The sequence below is a fragment of the Temnothorax americanus genome, unplaced genomic scaffold (genome assembly GCF_048541705.1).
Source record: "Temnothorax americanus isolate GAGA-0224 unplaced genomic scaffold, ASM4854170v1 Scaffold85, whole genome shotgun sequence".
Classification (NCBI taxonomy): Eukaryota; Metazoa; Arthropoda; class Insecta; order Hymenoptera; family Formicidae; genus Temnothorax; species Temnothorax americanus.
Genome location: NW_027509808.1, coordinates 25,001 through 40,551, shown reverse-complemented (window position 1 = coordinate 40,551; position 15,551 = coordinate 25,001). Strand labels below are relative to the sequence as shown.

The following is a 15,551-nucleotide window of genomic DNA, read 5'->3' as shown; positions in this document are numbered from 1 at the left end:
TCGATCGCAGTTTTGCGAAGAGTGACAACTAACTATATCTCGCTACAATGTTTGGAATATAATAACGTTTTTATCGTTCATTGAACGAAGTTGATGATAAATTGAATTATCAAGTTACCAAGTCAATTTTATTCTTGAGTTTGATTATTGCGAAAGAAATAATGCAGTATTTCTCTTCTAAGTTCGAAATATTTTAGTGCGATAAAAAAAAAGGTACAAAATTTGTTGGCGTAAAATCTTATATTTTTGACATTTCTGGCAATTAAAATAATTTAAGCCCAATTGTCGCTTAAAGATGTGATGAGCCAGGTGCGGCTATTAGAATTTTCTTAAATCATGGATCATCAAGCTGGCTTGGCACACGCACGTTGAAACTGTCAGTGGAAGGAGCGCAGCATCGTGAAATAAGACATTGACGTTTTCAAAACCTTCCGAGGAATAAAATCACGAAGTACATCTTAAGGCTGAAGAGAAAGTAGATCCGCAAAACTACCGAACGATAAAATTTTACTCACCACGCCGAAACTTTCAATGGACAGAGTCGCCACCTTTCCAGCAGTTATTCTGCATGGTAATATGGTTCTACTCATGATTAGGAGCAAAAGTTTTCTACATCTCTCCGAGGTGTAATACCAATTTCCTCTGCAACTATGATTCAAATCGCGATTAATAAATAGCGATAAAACTGAAAACGTTTCGTTCATGTTTCCAGTTCCTGCATCTTTTTGATCTTTGGAACAATAGCGTTTCAAAAAGTCACTTTTGGGAGCTTTTAAATGAGCTTAAAAGAATTTGATTTCTTACATCGACTCATACGGAGCGACGCTGTAATCCAATAAAAACTGAGCTTGCCAAAACTGGAAGAAAAGATGGGTGAGTTGAGCAACATAGATAGCGAGGGGTGCTATTATATCTTTCGCGTCGTTTAGATTCATCAACACCTGAAACATATATTTTCTTCCATATTAACTTTTGTATTAATTTATTATAAATTTTTGTATTATCAATTATAAAGAGTTGTCAGTAATTTAAAAAAAAAATCCGGATTGAGGGATATACATGCAATAATTTCGTCAAACATTAATTCTCATTGAATTGAAAAATTTGTCTAGTTGCTACAACAATCTACGTTATGAATTATAACATAAAGAAATTGATGCACGTACCTGAATACCACATATACTGCCACCAATCATATTTAAACTAACACTAACCAGAAATATATGTGTAAACGTGGACTCGACCAGTTCTGCGAATCTGTGATGAAATTTGAGCGCGATTACGATAGATGATACGATATGGATGTAAAGTACATATTGTTGTAATTAAAAATAACACGCACTCTATTACATGCAGATGCTTGCGTAAGCAATTGAAAGTTTTGTGGTAATTCTTGTCGTTTTTCTTGTCGGGCTTCAGATCAAAATTTGCATTGATATTCTCGCCAATATGTTCCAGCATGTGTCTGAAGGCCGCTAAAATAATAATGTTCTTGGCAAATTGTATTTTCAGATCACAGAATCTAATCTAGAGTCTAGATCATCAATTTTATTAGAATTGAAAAGGATCGGAATAAGCGATATATATCAAAGTGTCTTCATGACATTGGTCATTCACCTGTTATCTTTATTTAAAACATCGTTCCTGATACTCTTACCCGACAACCGAGAACATCCCGCAGGCATGTTGGATCAGAGCGAAGTACAAGGTATCGGCAGCGACCGTGGCGGTCACGTGAGAATACACGGTTAGATAACAATGAATCAGTATCGGATAGAAGTACTGATCTATCTTATAACCGTATTCCACGCGGAAGGGTAGTTTCGTTACGGCCAATCTGGTCGAGTTTGAAGTATCCTCTATCATTATTAACACGATCGACTTGAGCATGTAGAGCAATCCTGTTGTCATCATAAAGACTGAAAATACGAGTAATGCAAAAAACGTTGCTGAAAGATTCGATCAAAGTTACGGAGAAAGAATTCTCTAGCAAATTTTCAACTCTCTGCCGCACATTTTTCACCAAAAATATTTTACCAAAATATCTATCTTGTCTTTCCTGGTGGAAAAATGTCTCTTTTCATATTATTAATCAGAATTTCTATGAAAATTTTAAGGCTTTTAAAAAATGTCTCAGATTTTTAAGATTTTCTCGTAAATTTTTTATACAAATTGACACATTTTTAGAAAAACTTTGACAAAATACTAATGAAATTTTTCAGATTTTTCTCGTTAACACATTTTTGTAGAAATCTGAATAAATATGAGAAAATCAACGCATTTATCAGAAATTTTTACGCATACAGATATTAAAATATTTTGAAAATTATCATCCAATTATTTCTGAAAGTATCTGAAATATTTGATATAGTTTTTCAGAATTTTTCATAAATGTAAAACAAGAAATTCTTAGAAAATTTTTAAGAAAATATGAGAAATTTTTTCACCAGGGTTTGATACGTACCTGCATAAAATATCGTTAGATATTGTCCGTATGTAGCATGACGTTGTAAAATAGCCTTCTCGCTATCCGTATTTAATGACAACCAATCGTCTTCTATAGTCTTAAGACAGGCCTTTATCTACAAAAATGCACCCGCATTTTCTCTTTACGATAACGATATTTATTATCGGATATCGAGAATTTGACTATGGGTGACTTTAGTCGTGCTAATAAAATGGTATATATATAACTACATTATTTACTTTCTCACTGTTTGCCATCAAGCTTGCTAATTTAAAGCTGAATATTATCGTGATTAGTATCGTTGGCATACACTCGAATAAATCATCAAGATCCGTCATGGCGATTTGCACATACAGTAGCTATGTTATAAAATATTGATCAATGTTATAAAACATTGATAATGATGCGATAATTAATATATCCTTAAAAGCTAGAAAGTCTTAGCCGCAATATATTTATGCTTATATGAAAAAAGACGATATATTTTTGCGCGAAACGAGCTGCTTGATAGTTGAGCAGTCTTGAGCACTCTAAAAGGCATTGCAAATATTGTTATATAAAAATGTAAAACATATATATATACATATATACTAGATTTTGAGCCCGCGCGAGGCGCGGGCTCAAAATCTATTTCCCTCTCCCCAAACTCACTCATTAATTAAAAGCACCTTTGATATTCTTCCTCCTCAAACTCTAACCTACATCTTCGAATTATTTTTTAAAAAATAAAAAATAATAGATAATATTATAGATGCAGATTAGCATATTGTCAAATATTTCAAAAATGTAATCCCTTATATTAAAGTCTTCAAATTTTATTTTTGCTCACGTCTCGCGCGTTTTCACCCTCCGTTGACCCGCCATTATTAACTCTTTTTCATTTTCTTCCATTTTATTTTCTCTTTTCGAAATCATCAAAAAATAAAAAAATTTTGGCACCGGTTTCAAGAAAATCAATTCTTAATGAAAAATTATCCATTAATAAAAAATTAAACTTATCCTCCAAAAATTAAATAAATTTTGACACGACTCCTATTTCATATATAATTCTTTAAGATTTGGTTAATTAATTCCCAAAATATTGGAAATATTTTGTAACCGGTTCCCAAACAAATCAGTAACAAAAAATTATACATTTTATAGCAATCCCCGGGAAATTTTACCTCTATTTCATATGTAATTCTTTAAGCTTCGGTCAATTGATTCCCGAAAAATTGAAAAAATTTTGTAACCGGTTTCCCAAAAAATCGGTAACAAAAAATTGTACACTTTATAGCAAACCCTAGGAAATTCTCTCATATACAATTCTTTGAAATTCGATTAATTAACTCCCAAGAAATTTGAAAAATTTCGTAACCGGTTTCCACAAAAATCGGTAACAAAAAATTATCTATAAAAATTATCCATAAAAAAAATTCAGCTTGATATCTCAAAATTTACGGAAATTGGAGCAAAAATCGGAAACCTCTTTATTATTAGCAATTTTTCCATAAACTCATCGTAGCCATCCTCAAAAAATTAGAAAATTTTGAAACCGGTTTCCAAAAAATCGATTATGAAAAATTATACACGTCTTTGCCATCCACGAAAAATTAGAAAAATTTGGGCATTGTTTTTAAAAAAATAACGAAAATTTATTTTTAACAAAATTCAGCTAATATATCTCAAAATTTGAGGAAATTAGAACAATCACGTACATTTTTTTAAACAAATCGGAAACTCCTTTAGAAAAATTGGAAAAAGTTCATAACCGGTTGCAAGAAAATCAATTCATTAATGAAAAATTATCCATTAATAAAAAATTAAACGTCCTCCAAAAATTAAAAAAATTTTGACACGACTCCTATTTCATATATAATTTTTTAAGATAGATTTGGTCAATTAATTCCCGAAAAATTGGAAAAAATGTGTAACCAGTTTCCAAAAAAATCGGTAACAAAAAATTGTACATTTTATAGCAATCCCGGGGAAATTCTACCTTTATTTCATTTGTAATTCTTTAAGATTCAATTATTTCCCGAGAAATTGGAAAAATTTTATAACCGGTTTCCAAAAAAATTGGTAACAAAAAATAATACACTTTATAGCACTCCCCAGAAAATTCTACCTCTACTTCATATACAATTGTTTGAAATTTGGTCAATTAATTTCCGAAAAATTGGAAAATTTTCTGATACCGATTTCCCCAAAGATCGGTAACAAAAAATTATATATTTTATGGCAATCCTCGGGAAATTCTACCCCTACTTCATATAATTTTTTAAGATTCGGTCAATTAATTTCCGAAAAATTGGAAAAATTTTGTAACCGGTTTCCAAAAAGATCGGTAACAAAAAATTATACACTTTATAGCACTTCCCGGAAAATTCTACCTCTGTTTCATATATAATTCTTTTAAATTCGGTCGATTATTTCCCGAAAAATTAGAAAAATTGGTTTCCAGAAAATCGGCAACGAAAAACTATACACTTTATGGCACTCCCGGGAAATTCTACCCCTATTTCATGTACCCTTGATAAAAATTCGGTCCACTAACGAATGAGTAGTTCGCGGTCAGACAGACAGACAGACAGACAGACAGACAGACGTCCGGTACTTATATATATATATATATATATATATATATATATATATATATCGATAGATTTTGTATAAAAAATTTTGACACAAAAGTAAACATTATTTTTTGAGACTTCTAAAGTATCGTTATTTTTAATTAAATCCAATTATGTACCATAGGTATGAGGATAATCGAACAGATCGTAAACGTTGGTACAAAATGCAGATATCTATCGCGAATCGGATGGTACGGCCATAGTCCTGCTAAGGTCATGTATAATCTAGGAATCGCGTAATACCGACTTTGCCAAATGTCCTTTCGCTCGGTCATTCTTAGAAATACTAGGAATGCGAACTACATTGATGACACTTGCTTTACTTTGCGTGTGCTCGCTGTCAGGCGAAGCGCCGGGACATTAACGATTCCTTGTGTTGCAGGATGGACTTCCGTAATTATGCCATCATGGCATAGTGCGCAATTATTTGCACGCACCGAAACCCTTTTCATCTCAGCTTTTCATCACAACAATTGGCTTTTCATCATCACAATCGACTTTTTTGCAATACGTGGAAGTAGCGTGTTCTATCGCCCGAACAATTTGCGTGTTTAATGCGTTTGTATGACGCGCGCATGATATGTCACTATTAACCACGTGTTCGCTAAATAATGTTGTCTTAAACAATAAGTAGAAAAAAATAACATAAAATGCGTGCAAAAATGTAAAGTGATATTAGTATAAAAAAATATGACATAATTTAGTTAAAAAATGTATTTATCCTTTCAGTCAAATTATGTTTAAAAGTGAAATTGTATTCGAATGAAAAATGTATAGCTCTAAAAAATTTCGTAGTTTGTACTAGAATAATAAAGCTCGAACGTTATAAATATATAAATCGACGTGATTGAAGCGCGATACACCGAATATAAAAAGTGCCACAGTTATTCACGTTTCTGATATTTCAGATAGCTAAATCTGCCGAAAAAAATGTTGCAAAATGTCTGTTACAAATTTTGTCGACAGAATGTCAATGGAAATATAACAAAATATGACGATAAATCGATTAATGAAAAACCGAGCAGAACCTAATGATATTATATTGTAAGCAGAGATCGGCAAAAAAAATTTTCATTATTTATTTTTTAAATATTAAAGCAATCATTTTTTAATAAGCAAAAATACAATATTAAGTGACAAGAAAAAAAAAATTTTTAATTTATTTTTATTTACCAAGCAATATATATATATATATATATATATATATATATATATATGTAGATAATTTCAAAAAAAGATGATTTTTATCAAAATTGTTAATAATTTAACATCATATTATTACATAAAACCCGACTGTTTGTCTGTCCGTCTGTCCGCGAACAATTCATTCGTTAGTGGACCGAATTTTTACCAAAGGTATATGAAACAAGGTTAGAATTTCCCGCGGCGGGAAATCCCATGATGTGTAAAGTTTTTCGTTACCGATTTTCTGGAAACCGGTTTTTCTATTTTTTTCAAATTTTCGGAAAATAATTGACTGAATCTCAAAGAATTATAGATCAAATAGGGGTAGAATTTTCCGGGGAGTGCTATAAAGTGTATAATTTCTTGTTACCGATTTTTTGGAAGTCAATTACAAAATTTTTCCAATTTTTCAAGAAATAATTGACTGAATCTTAAAAAATTATATATGAATTAGAGGTAGAAAGAACTACCTAAAGAATGTAATAGAATAAGAAAAATTGCTAGTAATAAAAAAGTTTCCAATTTCTGTTTAAAAAAATGAACGTGATTGCTCCAATTTCCGCAAATCTCTAGTATCTAACAAGTCGAGAATTATAACTAATTAAAAAAAAAATAAATAATTTAAAAATTTCTAATTTTCTAAAAAATATCTAATGATGAAAAAAAATAATTTTTAATTTTCCAAAAAATTAATAATTGAATATTTTCAAATTTTTCAAAAAATTAACAATTAAATAAAAATAATTTCTGTTTATCATCCTTGACTCTGAACTAGGCCTCTTGGCAAAGACAAGCATAAACATGAAATGACTGACAATTTTGGCGTATATCTTTTAAACTATTACAGATAGGCTAATTTTGTTTAAGGCTTTTGAAAGTACATAAAAAGAACATAATTCTAGCATACTGAGTTTTTTATTTTACTAGAACAATATATGCGCGCGCTACGCGCGCGCCATTTATTCAATTTATTCAATAGATATATATATATATATATATATATATATATATATATATAATTAAGTTTATTTGAATAAACTTTAAAGAAACGTACACAATCAGCAATACTGATTATTATTATTGAATCAATAGTAATGACACATTATGCATCAGTATTTTTGTGACTGTACACTATCAGTTTTAGTATTAATATTTTGATCAGTATCGGTGTGCTCTTTATTCAGTAAAGATCTTGTAAAATAGATTTCGAAAAAAAAGACGTCTTGCAATAAGTAATATTAGCATTTACAATCACAAAACGAAATCTTTACTTTTGTTCATTCCATCATTCTTGCCCGTACACTTTTCAGTACTGACAGTATTATTGATCGTGTACGATCTTCTTTATACAGACAACTAGCATGCCCCGCCGGGCTTCGCCCCGGAGAACATGTGTATTAAGACACGCAAATAGTCTCTCTCTCTCTCTCTTTCTCTCTCCCTCTCTCCATATGCATTACTCTCATACGCGTAGCTTTTGCCATTTTTTAATTTTCAATATTACAAACTTATATTTCGGAAATAAAGCATTTTTGCATATAATATGCCATACCTCAATTTTGTGTCAATACCGCCGGCATTATCATTACCCAAGATGTACCACGTGGAGGTTGCCTGGTCGGATTTACACCTCTTGTGTATGTGTGTTTGGGTTAGTGTGTGTGTGTGTGTGTGTGTGTGTGTGTGTGTGTGTGTGTGTGTGTGTGTGTGTGTGTGTGTGTGTGTGTGTGTGTGTGTGTGTGTGTGTGTGTGTGTGTGTGTGTGTGTGTGTGTGTGTGTGTGTGTGTGTGTGTGTGTGTGTGTGTGTGTGTGTGTGTGTGTGTGTGTGTGTGTGTGTGTGTGTGTGTGTGTGTGTGTGTACGGATTTTTGTACACGCATCTACTTCTACAATTTTTTAGATACCAGTTTGAATTTTTGCACACAAATAGAGTATCATAGAAAGTATGTCCTCCTCAAATTTTATTGAAATCGGTCTACCGGTATAGATTTTATGCAGATTTTCTTTTTTTTGAAAAATGTGTTTTACGCTGCCGCTTTCTCAATATTTGAGATAGCGATTTATTTTTAATTTTATTATATTTTCCAGTTTTTTTTCTACCCCTATTTCATATATAATTCATTAAAATTTGATTGATCAGATCTCGTATTACACACATTTGAAGTTTCGAAGAATTCGTACATACATAGAAGCTTTATAAAACTTGATCTGATCAACCAAATTTTAACCAATTATATATGAAATAGGGGTAGAAAAGACTGGAAAATATAATAGAATTAAAAATAAATCGCTATCTCAAATATTTATAATATCGGGCTGATTTTTTTCTGCCCGATCTGATCAACCAAATTTTAACCAATTATATATGAAATAGGGGTAGAAAAGACTGGAAATTATAATAGAATTAAAAATAAATTGCTATCTCAAATATTTATAATATCGGGCTGATTTTTTTTATCGATAAAGTATTGTTTTAGTTTTTAAGTGGACAAGTATTTTTAGTTTTTTTTAGTGAATGTATATAATTATTTACGCAGTCCCCAAAAGAGTTAAGTGTGAAATCAGAACCTTTGCTAACAAACTTTCCTCTATGAGGAAGCCAAAACAAATAAATACCGATAATTATACCTCGAATAAAATAAAAACTTGCACACTTAGGAACTATGAGGAAGCAATGTGCAAGTTTCTACTTGCACAATTAAAAACTACGAGGAAACAATGTGCAAGTTTCTACTTGTTTCATATATGTTTGGTAAAAATTTGGTCCATTGGTTTCCGAGATCATAGCGAACAAAAAAATGCAAACCCTGTTGCTTTATAATAATAGTATAGATAGTATAGACTAGTATAGATAAAATGATGAAATAGAAGAGAAATAAAATAGAGAAATAGAGATTTTTAAAAATATAAATTTGATATTTAAGATACCTTTTTTCTTTGTCGCTTTTGCTTCCTCGTTCCTTTTCTATCTTCTTCTCTCTCCTCTCTCTTTTTTCTCTCTCTCTTTCTTTCTCTCTCTCTCTCTCTCTCTCTCTCTCTCTCTCTCTCTCTCTCTCTCTCTTTCTCTTTCTCTTTCTCTCTTCCTTGCAATCAGTTTTTGACTAATTGCAGAAAAACTGTACAATATCTCTTCTAATGTATGTATGTATAGACGAGTATGTTAACCACACAAACTGTCAAAACGTAACCGCTTGCGGCAGTCGCAAATCGAAGTGACTCGTATCAAGATCGAGGGGGTCGATTCTGTAATTCAAGTAAGCTCACTCACTTCTCACACTTTCATGTCACATGAGTTTGCGTGAGTTTGGTCGCGTGATTTTGTAACGTTGAAGTGAACGTACGAAATCACTAGATTTGCTAGTGTGGGGGAAAATGTTTTATCAGGGACTGTACGTGAAACAATCGCAAATATTTGAAAATCCAAGGAAACGGCTCCCCTATGACTATTTTTTTTATTGCGAGTTTTTTTGTGTATACAATAAAGTAAAAATGAATGTGACGGAGAAGCAAAAGCAAATGCTCATTAATTTTACGCGGTCTCATCCCAATTTCGGAAGAGGCAGATTGCGGTATAACCGTGAAAAAAAAAATTAGTAAGTTATTTTACAAGTTGCTTTTTTATAGAAAAAAATCTTTATAGACGCTAAATAATATAAATAATAATATTTATGGTAAATATATATATGCGGTATAACTAATACTACGTTTACGCGAGCGTTACCTGCAGTAACTTATGATAATTCACCCGTTTACGCGAAGTAAATTATCATAAGTTACTACAAAATCCCGTTTACGTGAAGAAAAATCCCGTTTACGCGAAGGAAACGCGAAAGAAGTGTTATACTGCATATATTTACCATATTTGTAAATAAAAATTAAAAATAAACACAATATGTATATTTTTTTATAGGATGAATTATGGGAAGAGTTAACCACAATTCTCAATTCTGCAGGCTCTGGTCCTCAGAAGCCGTCAAAAGAATGGGCAAAGATAAATATAAATATATATATATATATATATATATATATATATATATATACATTAACCCAGATAGCACACGATATCCTATGGATATCTATTTATGTCCGGAATGTTTATGATGCTTTAGTGTTATTAATAATACTACAAATCTCATTTTATTAATAACATGGCATTAATGGTTATTCTTTCTTTGTTACAGACATGGCGTGATTGGAAGTCTAATCTATTAAAAAGAGTGGCTACATATAAAAGTTACGCAGGTGGTACTGGAGAAGGACCACCAAAAAATTTAGATACAAGTCCCTCCGAAGACAATTTATTAGAATTTCTGACACCCGAAGCCAGCGGGATGTCTGACATTCCCGAAGGAGGAGCTATTGACGATAATAGTTCTTCATTTACTAAGATAAGGCCTACTTTAAATAAACCACAAAGTTCGAAGAAGTCCTTGACACAGAGTTTGCAGACCTCACAGAGTTTAAAGACCTTACAGAGTTTGTCGACCTGGAAGACTTCGTGTTCCCAGAAACCTCAAGCCAGCGGCCTCTTCCTGGCAGAACAATGAGGTAATATATTGTTTTACTGTTCTATTGTTTTATATAATTTTTAAATTAAAACATGCTTTATATATATTGGATTTTTTGACACCAGAAGTTAGCGGCAGTGCCGTCAGAAATGGAATTGCGAGCCCCAGGTAATGGGAGATACGTACACAAAGACAAAGCACATACGTGTGCGCTCGGAGCCACTCAGAGTGCTCACGTACATGCCTTCTTTTCGTGTACGTATTCTTACTGCTCGGCTTTCGGTGACTTGCAATCCCATTTCTTGCGGCACTGGTCAGCGGGATGTCTGACATTTCCAAAGGAAGAGCTATATTGATGATAATAGTTTATTTTTATTGTTTTTATTCAGATAAAGGCCGATTCTAAGTGAGTCACAAAGTTTGAAGGAATTCTCGACCTTAGATAGTTTGCAGACCTGGAAGACTTTGGGCTCCCGGGGACTGCAAGATGCAGCAAGATTCTCTTGGCAGAGTAACGTTGCAAGATCTTTCTGGCAGAATAATGTTGAGGTAAGTTGTTTTACTGTTCTATTGTTTTAGAGTTTTCAAATTATAATATTAATTTTGTTATCTAAATAAATTTCAGAAACACCCTTATAGTGACGTGATAAACGTTGAAGACTGAAGACTTCGGACTCCTGTGGACTGCAAGATGCAACAAGATCCTCCTGGCAGAGTAACGTTGCAGGATCTTCCTGGCAGAGTAATGTTGAGGTAATGTTATTTTGTTATTTTAGAGTTTTAAAATGATAATATAGGATTATATTTTTTTCATAAGTTTTACAATTGGGATATACATAAAGATCCATGAGACATACGCTCGCACTTCCTATGCTTTTTCTCACGCTCCCACAAAAAAACTTCTGCCAACCGCTTCCGACTCCCGCGCTCTCGCTCTGTCCGAACTTGCCCGAATGCCCTCGTACTCTCTCGTGTCTCAACCGTCGCTCAACGCCACACACACACACACACACTCCCTCTCTCGGACTACGCTCTAATTCTTTACTGTTCTCGGCTCTTACTCTTCCGCGGTCAATTCAAAAATTAAAAGAAAATAGAGAATAACTAAACAATCTTGTATCTTATCCCAATCCTACATTCGGCCATATCTGACTAACTATGGATAACTCTGACTAACTACTCGAATGGTTACTTTACGTTTAACCACGGCTTCATAAATTCGGCACATGTACTCGTGATTCCTGGTCCTTCTCTCGGACCCGCTCGCTTTACATCGTAAGTATCATTATTTTTAATCCTAACGATGCCATAAGGACCTAAATATTTCGCGCGTAGCTTTCGCCCTGGAGACATCTGTGTTCGCTTAATCGCAACTAGCTCACCGACTTTGTATTTCCGTGGGGGTTTACGACTTTTGTTGAAAGTTTTGCAGTTCTCCTGTTGTGTCTTCAATATTTGGTTTTTGGCCTTGTTCCGTAGAACACTGCGTTCATCTTCAAAATGCTCTTGCCAAGCTTGCTCCAACATCTCTTTTAAACATAGATCTTCTTTGCACCTCATTTTTACACCGGTTAACAGCTCGAACGGTGTTAAGCCAATACTCCTTTGAAAGGTAGAATTTAGGACGTACTGAAGTTTACCAACGTATCGATACCATTTGGTTGGATCTTCCAATGATAACTTGGTAAGTATCGGAATTATCGTCCGATTAATCCTCTCTGCTTGTCCGTTGGCTCTAGGCAAACCCGTCGTGATTGATACGTGTCTTATTCCTTCTGCGTCACAATAGTCATTAAATTCTTTTGAAGAAAAGGCAGTTCCTCTATCTGAGATGATGCATGCTGGATTTCCGAACAATTGTTGTTGTAGCTCTAACTTCTGAATTACTTCTCGTGACGTCGTGCTCTTGGTTGGATGTAGCCAAGTAAATTTCGTGAAGCCGTCGATGACAACTAAAATGTGATTATAATTCTTGCTCGTGGATTCCAAAGGATCTAGATGATCCATATGGTATGTGTGTAAAGGGACGTCTCCTTTAGGTAGTGGATGGAGTTGACCTTCCTGTTTGCCAGACTTGCGATTAGCTAAAATACATGGAATACAATTTGTTAGGTTATTTTCGATTTTCTTCTTTAAGTCCGGTATAAAGTATTCTCTCTGTATTATGTCTTCGGTTCTCTTAGCTGAAAGATGACCCTTGTTGTGAATCGCTCGTATTATCTCGTTTTGCATAAGATCTGGAACAACCGTAAGTCCCTACCGTCTATGAATTTATGAAGTGTTTCTCCGATTAAAGTATAACCGTTACTTAGTTCTGATTCTGGTTCCTTCATCAACGAGTTTAATCTGGGATCTTCCATCTGAGCAGCTTTTATCTTCGTTAGTATACTATCTTCGGTTATCGTCATAACGGCATTCCTGCTTAACGCGTCCACATGCTTCATTCGGGTACCTGGTCGGTGCTCTAGAACATAATAAAATCTTCTAGTTTTTCAACCTATCGCCAAATTTTCGGTGACACCTCCTTTTTTTGCATCGTTTGTGTGAAAGCCGCACAATCTGTTACTATCTTGAATTTCAATCCAAGCAAGTATATACGGAACTTCTTTAAAGCTTCAATTACGGCTAATACCTCTAAATCGTAACTTCTGTATTTTCTTTCAACTGGTGATGATTTACGACTCATGTATTGAACGGGGTGCAATCTATCATCTGTTTTTGATCGTTGCAATAAGATTGCGCCTATTCCATCCTGGCAAGCGTCTGTATGTACTTCTGTCTCTAACGTCGGATCAAATATTTGTAAAACAGGTTCTTTACTTAATATCTGCTTTAACTCGTTAAAGGCGTCTTTTTCCGCTTCTTTAAATTGAAAATCTCTCTCCTTACGTAGTAGGTCACTCAGCGGCTTTGCAATCATTGAATATCTTCTGATGAACTTTCGGAAATATCCCGTGAGGCCAAGAAAACTCTGAACTTGCTTGATCGTCGTCGGCTCCGGGAATCCTATTACTGCTTTTATTTTTTCTGGGGATGGAGACACTGTTCCATTTTCTATGATCTGCCCTAAAAACTCTATACGCGTTCTCATAAATTTACATTTCTTAATATTTAACTCTAATCCATAATCACTGGCTATCTCTAATACAGTTTTTAGTTTTTCCACAGCCTGATTATAATCTTCGGCTAATACAATAACATCATCTAAATATAACGTCATTATTCCGGCATTAACCAACGGTCTAAAAATATCATTGATAAACCTCTGAAATACAGGGGGAGAATTAGACAAACCAAAAGGAGCTCTTAAAAATTGATATTGACCTTCATGTGTGACAAATGCTGTATACTTGCGACTTTCTTCATCTACTTTCACATGAAAAAATCCGTTTCTAAGGTCAAGTGTGCTAAATATTCGTACGTCTTTTAGTTTGTCTATCTGATCTTCTATTAATGGCAACGGATGTCTATCGCGTTCTATAATTCGATTAAGTGGTCGATAGTCGATACAAACTCGCGGCGTACCGTCCTTTTTTTTTAACTACGACTACCGGGCTTGCATATTCCGAGGAACATGGTTCAACAATACCTTCTTCAATCCATTCTTGTACTTGTTTTTCTACTATTTTCTTTTCCGGAATCGCTAACCTACGTAGTCTCTGATAAATCGGATTTTCATTCTTTAGCGTTATCTTGAGGTTAATTCCTGTAGTTTTACAATCATGTTTTTTTGGTTTATATTCATCTATTAAATTTTTAACTCGATCTCTTACTTCTACGTCAGGAATATGTTCAACGTCTACTCGCAATTCTTGTGAAATGTTAATCTGCGCCAGAAAATTTATTACTGATTTTTTTAAAATTAATACACCTTTTCGTCCAAAATTTACATCGGCTTGTTCTAATATATCTCTACCTATAACTGCTTCCATGTTTACAGACTTATGTGGTACAACATATAACGTCAAAGGATAATCTTCTTCATCGATATACACAATAGTTTGAAAATACCCTAGCGTCTTTGACTCTCCGCCTCCGAAACCGAAAAATGTGCGTGTCGACTGAACAAGCGTATACTTTTCTAATTTTCTAAACGCGTCTTCTCTTAGTAAACTAACTGTGCTACCCGTATCCATTAATGCTTGAAAACTTACGTCGTTTATGACAATACTCTTACATACATTCATTGGAGATACATCTATACCAAGTTAACCGCTTGGTCCGCGTCCGATGCTGCTTTATTCTTCTTTTTATCCTCGCAATCTTTTGCTTCGTGTCCAAATTTGTTGCAGCTAAAGCATTTCTTTCCTAAGGTCTTCTTGTCACAATTCTTGGCGTGGTGTCCATTTATACCGCAGTTGTAACAACGTATTTGTGATCCGCTTTCTTAATCGTCTGACATCTTCTTCTTAACGTCTTCTCCTGAGGACTTCTTACCAACTTGTTTGTTTATTTCGTTTCGAGACCTTGGATGTTTTGTTATTTTGTCTAAACCGCTCTTTTTCATCTTCTCGTAGGTTTCAAGCTTGTCCTTAAATTCGCGGACGGTCTTTGCTCCGTACAAAATTTGCTTATTATTTATTTCGTCGTTGATACCGTTTATTACGTAGTCGAACAATGCATCTGATTCTATAGAGCCTCTTGATGCTAACTCTCTCATGGCAAAAAAATACTCTTGGATTGTCTCTTCTTTTTTCATCCTACGTCTTTCCAACAGTTTGTGTAATTGTGCACTGTTAATCTTCGTTGAAAATTCTTCCGTCAAGGCATCTTTTAT

The 15,551-nt window shown here is 33.8% G+C and overlaps 2 protein-coding genes and 2 long non-coding RNA genes across 4 annotated transcripts in view; 2 read left to right on the top strand and 2 right to left on the bottom strand.

The window, feature by feature from the left end:
* Nucleotides 1–230: 230 nt before the first annotated feature.
* LOC143907630 (uncharacterized) lies at nt 231–5,931 on the bottom strand. Its single transcript, XM_077424503.1, has 9 exons — nt 5,202–5,931; nt 2,707–2,826; nt 2,465–2,582; nt 1,658–1,919; nt 1,343–1,465; nt 1,167–1,257; nt 805–941; nt 516–648; nt 231–428 (listed from the first exon to the last, which is right to left on the bottom strand). Exons 1-9 carry the CDS (start codon nt 5,355–5,357, stop codon nt 378–380), a joined length of 1,191 nt encoding a protein of 396 aa, XP_077280629.1. The 5' UTR covers nt 5,358–5,931; the 3' UTR covers nt 231–377.
* Nucleotides 441–10,701, top strand: LOC143907631 (uncharacterized). Its single transcript, XR_013259916.1, has 3 exons — nt 441–571; nt 713–873; nt 10,448–10,701. It is a non-coding gene; the product is annotated as an uncharacterized LOC143907631 (long non-coding RNA).
* A 444-nt stretch (nt 10,702–11,145) lies between these two features.
* LOC143907628 (uncharacterized) overlaps nt 11,146–15,551 on the top strand; it is an 8,163-nt gene continuing 3,757 nt past the window's right edge. The window contains exons 1-2 of the long non-coding RNA XR_013259915.1: nt 11,146–11,323; nt 11,400–11,527. This is a non-coding gene — a long non-coding RNA (uncharacterized LOC143907628). The remainder of the gene's footprint in view (nt 11,324–11,399; nt 11,528–15,551) is intronic.
* The window catches only part of LOC143907622 (uncharacterized), a 1,274-nt gene continuing 1,265 nt past the window's right edge, over nt 15,543–15,551 (bottom strand). The window contains exon 1 of the mRNA XM_077424498.1: nt 15,543–15,551. This exon is cut by the window's right edge and continues 1,265 nt beyond it. Coding sequence (XP_077280624.1) covers nt 15,548–15,551 — 4 coding nt within the window. The 3' untranslated portion in view covers nt 15,543–15,547.

Excerpts from the sequence above, each read along its gene's own strand:
- LOC143907630 (XM_077424503.1), bottom strand. The coding sequence starts at position 5,357 with ATGACCGAGCGAAAGGACATTTGGCAAAGTCGGTATTACGCGATTCCT. Across the intron at positions 2,827-5,201 it reads CGATTATCCTCATACCTATG|CTACTGTATGTGCAAATCGC; the intron begins GTACATAATTGG and ends TTTATAACATAG. Across the intron at positions 942-1,166 it reads GCAGTATATGTGGTATTCAG|GTGTTGATGAATCTAAACGA; the intron begins GTACGTGCATCA and ends TATATGTTTCAG.